This window comes from Poecilia latipinna, unplaced genomic scaffold, assembly GCF_001443285.1.
Source record: "Poecilia latipinna isolate Pla-1442-1.1 unplaced genomic scaffold, P_latipinna-1.0 Scaffold1031, whole genome shotgun sequence".
Taxonomy (NCBI): domain Eukaryota; kingdom Metazoa; phylum Chordata; class Actinopteri; order Cyprinodontiformes; family Poeciliidae; genus Poecilia; species Poecilia latipinna.
In genome coordinates, this window is record NW_015113647.1 from 124,675 (window position 1) to 134,542 (window position 9,868).

Below are 9,868 nucleotides of genomic sequence, written 5' to 3' on the forward strand. Positions count from 1 at the left end.
TTGATATTTGTAGCAATTTTATAACAACTGAAGGTACTTAGTTGTGCTATAAAATGCTACTATGTCCCTTTAAATGTCCACAGTTATTCTGGTGATAAAACATTCTCTGACCAAATGAACCAGAAATTCTGTAAATGTTTGAAGTGAAAGTTGTGCAGGAAGTGTTGATTTCCCTGTAAGAAGCGGCAGGTGAAGCTGAAGTGACTGTTTTGCCGTTGCAGACGTACCTGTGGGAGATGACCAGCGGCTCGGAGGAAATCCCACCTGGACTCACCAACAAGGACGACGTCGTGTTCGGAAACATCCAGGACATCTACGAGTTCCACAACAGGTAGGCGAACAGAAACAGTTGCTATACATCAGGGTGAAACAAACAGAACCGTTTAGCTTAGCAGCGCTAACCTTTGTGCTCCTCAGTATTTTCCTGAAGGAACTGGAGAACTACGAGCAGCTTCCAGAAGACGTGGGGCACTGCTTCGTTACCTGGGTAAACACAGAGGATTATCGCCCGTTGATGCTACATTTAGCTGACATAACGAAGCATTAAAGCGTCTCTGTTTGTTTCTGTGCAGGCTGATAAGTTCCACATGTACGTGACGTACTGCAGGAACAAACCGGACTCCAGTTTACTGATCCAGCAGCATGGAGTCGGATTCTTCGAGGTCATTTTCCCACAAAACCGCAAAACTTCATATGACTGAAGAGCGGTGTTAGCTAGTAATGAATAACTCAAAACTAGAATGATTGAAACTATTAAATGTTTGAAACATCACTACATTTATTTTTGCAGCAGCAGGGATTTTTACATGATGTTCAGTTTGTGAGAACTGACTGAGGAAAGATGAGATGACAGAGCTGAAACGGTCCAAATGTTCTATTCTGTGCTGGAGGGATGGATGTGGATGAATGTTAACATTTTGTTTTGAGCAGGAGGTCCAGAGGAGACACGGCCTGGCCAACTCCATCTCCTCGGCTCTGATCAAACCAGTGCAGCGGATCACCAAGTACCAGCTGCTGCTGAAGGTACAAACACATTTAAATCAGTAAAAAAAAAATTGTTTTCTCCTCCGTCTGCAAAACAAATCTGGAGATTTAAAACTGAAAGGAGTCAAAGTTTGTGTCTGGAATAACAAATGAAAGCTGCCACACGTCTCTGCTGCTTCTCTCGGTGCAAATTACTAATCTGTGTGATCATCAGCTGCCTGTGTGTGTTCTGCAGGAGTTGCTGGCCTGCTGTGAGGAGGGCAAAGGTGAGATTAAAGAAGGCCTGGACGTGATGCTGAGTGTCCCAAAGAGAGCCAACGATGCCATGCATGTCAGCATGCTGGAAGGTAGAGCCTCAGCCTCGCCGTGACTCTGCTGGAGACGTTTTTCTGTTTGTCTGATCTGGCTGTGATGCGGCTCCAGGTCTGGAGGAGGGCCTGGAGGTGCAGGGCGAGCTCCTCCTGCAGGACACCTTCCTGGTCTGGGAGCCCAAGTCTCTGATCCGGAAGGGCCGGGACCGGCACCTGTTCCTGTTCGAGCTGTCGCTCATCTTCAGCAAGGAGATCAAGGATTCCTCTGGACGCACCAAGTATCTGTACAAGAGCAGGCTGAGGGTAATGGAGGTCATGCGATCATTAAACGCGCAGAGGAAAGGAGTTTAACTGACCTGCTTGTTTCCATGTCAGACCTCAGAGCTCGGCGTCACTGAGCACATCGAGGGGGATCCATGTAAGTTCGCCCTGTGGGTCGGACGAACGCCGACGTCCGACAACAAGACCGTCCTGAAGGTACGCGCACAACTTCCTCAACTTAAAACCTTCTGAGCAAAACGTTACCCAGAAACCCTGCTGCTGCTTTAAAAAATGTAATTTAATAAAAGTGTTTATTTAAACCCTCAGGCGTCTTCCTTGGAGCTGAAGCAGGAGTGGGTTCGCAGCATCCGACAGGTGATCCAGGAGAGGCGGGGCCACCTGCGGGGGGCGCTGCGGGAGCCCATCCCCCTGCCCAAAACGCCCAACCCGACCCTGGGCCGGCAGCGCAGCATCACCCGCAGGTGGGAAACACAACCAGCTTCACACAAACGTTGATTTCTGATCAATTCAGCAACTGATTAATTCTATTAAAAAAAAAACTGAAAAGGTTTGATAACATGCAGGTTTTTGAGTAAATAAGAATCAGAATGTGTTTAAATGATGTTATAAAACTGGAGCTGATTTCCCAGAATGCTGCAGTATTTCCAGAGCAGCAGCGGTTTTGTCACTAACTGCCTCCTATATAATAATAATAATAATAATGAAATCCAGACGGACGTTTGGGTGTGAGGGAAACTAAAGCCGCTGTGGTTTCCAGGGAAACGAGCGAAGACGCGGACAGCCTGGGCGACGCCAGCAGCCAGCCCGACACCGTCTCCATCGCGTCCCGGACGTCGCAGAACACGGCCGACAGCGACAAGGTAAACACTCAGGGCGACGCCACAGAGGGGCGTGAGCGGCCCAGTGATGACCTCATCACAGCTGCAGGGAGTGTGAGCTTGGTGTGTGTCTGAGGGATTTTCCACTCAGCGCTCTTCTTCTGCAGCCGCTCAGACGAGGTACGTTTGATTTTCTCACCTACCGAGGGCTAGAAGAGGGTGGGGTTAGGGTCAGCGACCTCTGACCTGGTGACCCTGCCATCCGTGGTCCGCTGGTCGGGGTCAGGGGTGAAAACTCGGGCGGACAGGAGGGCAGGCTGAGAGCGGCGCGGCAACGCTAACTGGGTCAGTTTAAACATTTATGGCGTCTTTTTGTTTCCGTTTGGTTAAAAGCTCCTGAACGTGAAGCAGCACTGAAAGATAAAACTAAAATAATCAATAAAATCTGAAGAATTATAGAAAAGAACTGAAATATCTTCTTATAAAAACATGTTTTATAAGAAGTTTGAAGAAAAGAAAATTCAAGATGTTTTAAATAAAAGTTTTCAGGCAGGTGACAACCTATGATGAATGTCTGAATTGAACGAAATCTAAATATTTTGCAGTGCAAAACATCTTTGTATTTATAACTGTTTAAAAAATATAGATATAGGAGCGCTAAGCCTGATTTTAAGAAAATATCCTTGTGAAACAAATCCTACAATTAAATCATTTCTGTCTAAAAATTAAATCCAAACATGAACTTTAAGATTCCAGCCTTTAAAATGTTTTTGTGATTCTTAAAGTTTCTGGTCCAACTCGAGGACAGTGAAGTGTTTGTTTTTCTGTCCTCAGACTTTCTCCTGGTTTCTGTTTGTTTATTTTTTCCTCTCCTGGTTTTCCGATCTTCTCGCCTGTTTTCCGTGTTTTGGGATCACAGCTGTGTTGCATTTAAACGGGGAACTCCCCTCTACTCCCTGCAGACCGCAGCGAGACTGGTTCCTCCCCTGGCTGGAGCCCACGTGCTCCGACTCAGAGCCAGCCGTAACCATAGCAACCTCCACCTATAGCTCCAGTCATGTGACTCCGTTTGGACCAATCAGAGCGGCTGTGGGATGATGTATGTGGCTGTCATTAGTCATGTGTTTAATCTGCTGAGAGCAACATTAGGTCAACACTCATGATGCTTTCAATTACAATCCGTCATCACAGTGTTTCAACACAGGGGGAAAAAAATCAATATGTAAAACTAAACAGAAACATCTTGGTATGTAAAATGTTCAAGTTCTAAAAATAAATGCAATAAAACTATAAAATACACAAGTATATTAATATCTCAAACTAATTATATATTTATATGAATATTATTTTTTTTTGTCAGTTAAAAACATTTTAGAATCTAAAAGAAAATCTTAATAAATAAATAAAAGCATATATCTTTGATAAGCATTAGTGGAGCCTCCTGCACAGAAGAGGTTTCTGGATGGCAAGTCAATTTAAAAAAAAAAAACAAAAAAAAAACACTAGTCTATTCCAGCAGCCACTGTACAGAGCGTACAGCAGAAAAACAAGCTGACTAAATGTCCTAGGGTTGCTAGGAAATGGGCTGGGTTCTGTTAGTGCTGCTAGGTAACGAGTCTCAGCGTTTGGTGTTGCTAGGTAACGGGCAGTGCCTGCTGATTTGTGATGTTACAGTCTGGAGGTTTTTGAAACGGCTCGTTTTCCAGACATAGTTTTATGAATCACCTATAGTCATAGTTTGGTTTTGGTCTTTTAGTTTTCTCCCATTAAGTATTGTTTTAATTTATTTTCAGTTAATTAAAATGTTTTCTCAGTTTCATACTTGGTTAGTTTTGGTTACCTGTAGTAACCTTGATGCTGTGTGTGTGTGTGTGTGTGTGTGTGTGTGTGTGTGTGTGTGTGTGTGTGTGTGCAGCTGTCTGGAGGCTGCGAGTTAGTGGTGGTGCTGTTGGACTTCACCAGCGGCGGCCCCGGGGAGCTGAGCGTCCGCTGCGGTCAGACGGTGGAGCTGGTGGAGCGGTCTGCGGACCGGCCCGGCTGGTGCTTGGCCAGAACCACAGACCAGAACCCTCAGCAGGTAGGACCGACTTGACTGGAGGCAGAACGTCGCACACAGTCTGCTCCTTCCTGACCCCAACCGTTTCCTCCCAGGAGGGGCTGCTGCCCATGAGCGCCCTCTGCCTGTCACACTCCCACAGTGCAGCCGACATGGAGGGGCTCGTCACGGCCTCCACCACCGCCTCCACCCCCGCGACCACCACCTCTTCTGCCTGCAACTCCTCCTCCTCCTCCACCACCACCAACACCACCACCTCCACCTCCTCCTCTGCTGGGAGCACTGGGAGGGGTGAGTATTCTGATTACATCACTTGTTTACACAGAGGCAGATGTTAGCAGCTGCAGCTGTCATGAGTGTCTCAGAGGGACTTTGAAAAGACAACAGACTGCTCAGATTTAATCACCGATGTCACTTCCTGTTAAAGCAGAAGCACATCCTGTCGCTCTAAATATTTAAATCCCTGATTGTTGGCTTGTAAACACAGACGGCTCGTCCCACAATATGAAACATTTAAACTGGTTTGTTTACTGGGATCTTCCGCGCCGCGTTGCCGTCAGAGTTTATGTCTGACCAAATTTCCGCTACACATTGAGCTGCAGCGCTCAGGAAGCCCACAAAACGGGTTCAGCAGCACAAATCAGCAGAAAAAAACCTTCACCAGCGTCGCTGTTTACACATGCAACCATAAATCTGCTCACAGCCAGGCAGGTAGAAACAACCAGCGGTCAAAAATACACTCAGTTTACGCAAAACTAATACAATAATCAAGTAAAACGAGAAATGCTCTTATCAGCAATTATAAAAATATATCATTAAATAAACTATTCATTCAAGGAGTTAGCTAGTTAGCTATCTAACTAGCTAAGCCCCGCCCACTCACCTCATGGCCCCGCCCCCTGGGTTACTGCCTCAGCCTCCACATGCCAGCGTCTCGGCAGATCCACCGAGCCCAGGGTCTGGCTGGTTCTGCTCCTCCATTCCCTCTGGATGGACTGATGAGGAAGCATGCGGCGAGGCAGAGGTGCATGCTGGGATTGTTCAGGCGTTTTGAGATGGATTGTGGGAGCGGACGAGCGAGGTGGGTTCACAGAGAGAGAGAGTGTGCTGGTCAATGAGTGGCAGGATGAGGTCGGTAACATTCCAGCAGGTTTCCTCGCTGTCAGGTTTCGTCTTTTAACGGGGAAAACAGGAAGTCCTGTCTGCCATAAACTCGCCACAGAGTCGAACATCAGAGATCATTTCTGAACAGATTCCTCACAGAAATGAACCACAAAATATCTGCTCCTCTGTTAATAATTAGGCGTAAAGGGCAAAGTTCACTGAGGCAAAATCCACCGGTAACACTTTATTTAAAGGGGTGTGAATAAGACTGACATAACACCTGTCATGAACATTAATAAGTCTTCATGAATATTTATGACTGTTGTCGTAAAGTGTCATTCGGTAAATCATGACACCTTTAATACAGAGTTGACATTATTCAAAATATCTTTGTTATGACAACTTGACATTAACCTAGACAGAATTGTCTGTTATGACAACTTGAAGAAATCATGATCTGACATAAATTTGTTATAAAAGTATTACTGATTAAATTTTAAAAAATAGCTTTATGTAGTAATATTATAAAGCTCTGCCATGTTGTTTACTCTTTAATTTCTTAATTTAACTGATCCTAAAGTTTTACAGCAAGATGTCTACAAAGCACTTATGAACTTAGCATTTGAAACATTATTTAAGGCTGTTTTAACCCTTATGCGTGCGAGGACTGAGGCAAACGTAGAGAACTGTGGCAAATGATAAAAGTTTTACGTGTGTGGGGTCGGTTGGTATGGAAACCATTTCTAAACAAAGGGCTAAGTAGTGCAATACACCATCTCCACCAGTGAGAGGCAGCAGAGCACGAACAGGCGAGCAGTGTGTTGGTGAAGAAGAAATCTTCCATATTGTGGCGCAAACCTAACACAAGTTAGCTAAAGTTATTAAACACAATTACTGTAACGTTAGCCCTTAATATTAAATATATTTTAAAGACAGGCAAATTGTTTTCCTCCTCCAATTTTAATCTAGCAAATTAAAAGCTAAGTTAGTCAAAGTTATCCTTCATGTGCATTATTTAGCTACTTGGCTGATGTGACACAGTGCTTGTGTTCTTTCCTTTGGCAACTTTAGCCACATGAAGACCCAGGCTAGCCTAAGGACACATGGTGGGGAGGACAAAGTTGGCTAATGAAGACATGCTACGAGTGTGGAGGATGATAATAAGGACCAGCCACCAGAGAAAGAAGTTCCTATTTGACCAAAGAGAAAGAAGCAGATGAAATATTCCCCAAGAAAATTAGGTAAGTCGTTTTTGTGTTAATATTTTCACCATGTGAAGTGTGAAGTGGGGTGGGACAGCCAGGTAAGTGGGGAAGCAGGAATCAACATTCACCAGCTGAGTTAAGTTACGTTTTAGACAACTAAAGCTGATGTTAAATCTATTTATTTATTAATAAACTTCTTGCAAACAACCATAAGTCAGAGAATCTGATTAGAAATAATTTAGATAATTAAGTAAAAAGATACACTCATGTGCCTAAAACTATATGTTAAATGATGCATTCTGAATAACAACAGTGGCAGTCTGTCTGAACTTCTGCCAGACAAATATTTGATCAGAATAATTTTGTTCAGCTTTAGTTATTATTCCACTTGTATTAAGAAATAATTGTATTGCACTTTATAACAACCATGTTAACTAGGCATTTGTCTGCCAGTCTACCATTCTGACAATGTGCAGCAAGGGGCATTTTTGGGATGGTATTTAAATAAATGCTGGAATATGATGACATTGTTGTTTGTTTTTCTTCTTTTTTAAGTGACCACAATGAATTGAGTCATCACCGACTATGAGAATGTCCAGAAGAGATTCACCAAGTTTGAATTCATGAAAAGGCTTTCGCCATGATTAACTATTGCAAGAACAGCTGTAATTTCTGAGCATTTCTGGANGTCAATAACGAAGAAATCATGATCTGACATAAATTTGTTATAAAAGTATTACCGATTAAACTTTAAAAATTAGCTTTATGTAGTAATATTATAAAGCTCTGCCATGTTGTTTACTCTTTAATTTCTTAATTTAACTGATCCTAAAGTTTTACAGCAAGATGTCTACAAAGCACGTATGAACTTAGCATTTGAAACATTATTCAAGGCTGTTTTAACCCTTGTGCGTGCGAGGACTGAGGCAAACGTAGAACTGTGGCAAATGATAAAAGTTTTACGTGTGTGGGGTCGGTTGGTATGGACCCCATTTCTAAACACAAGGGCTAAGTAGTGCAATACACCATCTCCACCAGTGAGAGGCAGCAGTGCACGAACAGGCGTGCAGTGTGTTGGTGAAGAAGAAATCTTCCATATTGTGGCGCAAACCTAACACAAGTTATAACGGCCAGACCTCCTGTTTCAAAAGACGAAGTTTGATACCTAATACATATGAGGTATGTGTCTTATTAACTTTACATGTTCTTTTTCTCTGTAATGTTAGCTATAAGCAATTCAAGCCAATCCTACCTTGCTGTAAGTTAATTTTAGCTAAAGTTATTAAACTTCATTACTGTAACGTTAGCCTTTAATATTAAACGTATTTTAAAGACAGTCAAATTAGTTTTTTCCCTCCAATTTTAATCTAGCAAATTAAAAGCTAATATGTTAGTCAAAGTTATCCTTTATGTGCATTATTTAGCAACTTGGCTGATGTGACACAGTGCTTGTGTTCTTTGCTTTGGAAACTTTAGCCACATGAAGACCCATGTTAGCCAAAGGACACATGCTGGTGGTGGTGGGGGGACGAAGTTGGCTAATGAAGACATGCTACGAGTGTGGAGGATGATAATAAGGACCAGCCACCAGAGAAACAAGTTCCTGTTTGACCAAAGAGAAAGAAGCAGATGCAATATTCCCCAAGAAAATTAGGTAAGTCGTTTTTTTGTTAATATTTTTACCATGTGAAGTGGGGTGGGACAGCCAGGTAAGTGGGGAATGGGGAGCAGGAATCAACATTCACCAGCTGAGTTAAGCTATGTTTTAGACAACTAAAACTGATGTTAAATCTATTTATTTATTAATAAGCTTCTTGCAAACAACCATAAGTTCGAGTATCTAGTTAGAAATAATTTAGAATGCTCATTAAGTAAAAAGATGCATTCATGTGCCTAAAACTATATGTTAAATGATGCATTCGAATAACAGTGACAGTCTGTCTGAACTTGTGCCAGACAAATATTTTGATCAGAATAATTTTGTTCAGCTCCAGTTATTATTCCCCCTGTATTAAGAAATAATTGTATTGCACTTTATAACAACCAGTCATGTTAACTAGGCATTTGTCTGCCAGTCTGACAGTGTGCAGCAAGGGACATTTTTGAAATGGTATTTAAATAAATGCTGGAATATGATATTGTTTTTTGTTTTTGTTCTTTTTTTAAGTGACCACAATGAACTGAGTCATCACCGACTATGAAAATGTCCAGAAGAGATTCACCAAGTTTGAATTCATGAAAAGGTTTTATCCATGATTAACTATTGCAAGAACAGCTGTAATTTCTGAGCATTTCTGGACACCTTCAAAGAGCTGCTTCCAGGAAATGAAGACAAGAAGAAGATCTCCTGTTTTCAGAGCATTACAGGAAGACTATTACGAAGGAGATGGCTGAAGCAAAAAATGTTACTGTTGAAAGAACCTATTTTCTTAAGTTAAAGAATAAGTAATTTTGGTTTTTCAATCAGCATTTCAGAGTAACAATATACTGACCAGACGTTAAACCCCCTGTTATTTTAGAACAAGTTATCTTTGTTTTATTCCAATGTACAAAGGGTTTGTTCTACATTTATGGCGGTTGTTATAAGTAGTCCAGTGTGTTTCACTTCATTTGAGGTAAGAATATCAATAACTCTGTTAGCATTGCATTTGACACTGTAATACTAAATTACATCTTCATTATTGTTGCTACTAGTTTCAATTTACTTGAGGTAAAAGTTAATATTGACTTTGTCATAACTGTTACTTTTTTCACTTTACTTGAGGTAATAGTTAATATTAATGACATTATAATGACACTTAATAACTTCTTCATAACTGTTGTTACTTGTTTCACTTTACTTGAGGTAAGAGATAATATTAATGACACTGTAATAACACTTAATGACATATTCATAACTGGTGCTACTTGTTCCACTTTAGTTGATGTAAAAGAAATTGTTAATGAGTCTGTTATTAAATCATTTGACAGTGTAATAAAGCTTAATGAAATCTTTATTGCTTGTCCTACTTGTTTTGCTTTATTTCAGGGAGTGGAAATATTAATCATTGTTTTTTTAAGGCTTTGCTAGTGTAATAATTAAATCATTATTACTACTATTATGACAAA

At 41.6% G+C, this 9,868-nt stretch overlaps 1 protein-coding gene and 2 long non-coding RNA genes across 4 annotated transcripts in view; 2 read left to right on the forward strand and 1 right to left on the reverse strand.

Annotated features, from left to right (window-relative positions):
• Positions 1-9,868, forward strand: part of kalrnb (kalirin RhoGEF kinase b) — a 39,958-nt gene that overhangs the window by 19,214 nt on the left and 10,876 nt on the right. For both annotated transcript variants that reach the window (XM_015051103.1, XM_015051102.1), the window contains exons 31-41: positions 222-331; positions 418-487; positions 573-662; positions 931-1,023; positions 1,220-1,331; positions 1,408-1,598; positions 1,671-1,772; positions 1,884-2,038; positions 2,335-2,437; positions 4,311-4,472; positions 4,547-4,742. In XM_015051103.1, the coding sequence (XP_014906589.1) occupies positions 222-331; positions 418-487; positions 573-662; positions 931-1,023; positions 1,220-1,331; positions 1,408-1,598; positions 1,671-1,772; positions 1,884-2,038; positions 2,335-2,437; positions 4,311-4,472; positions 4,547-4,742 (1,384 nt within the window). The remainder of the gene's footprint in view (positions 1-221; positions 332-417; positions 488-572; positions 663-930; positions 1,024-1,219; positions 1,332-1,407; positions 1,599-1,670; positions 1,773-1,883; positions 2,039-2,334; positions 2,438-4,310; positions 4,473-4,546; positions 4,743-9,868) is intronic.
• On the reverse strand, positions 223-5,852 carry LOC106958934 (uncharacterized). The gene is made up of 3 exons (XR_001427253.1): positions 5,335-5,852; positions 403-483; positions 223-313 (listed from the first exon to the last, which is right to left on the reverse strand). It is a non-coding gene; the product is annotated as an uncharacterized LOC106958934 (long non-coding RNA).
• On the forward strand, positions 6,756-8,997 carry LOC106958933 (uncharacterized). The gene is made up of 2 exons (XR_001427252.1): positions 6,756-6,796; positions 8,928-8,997. It is a non-coding gene; the product is annotated as an uncharacterized LOC106958933 (long non-coding RNA).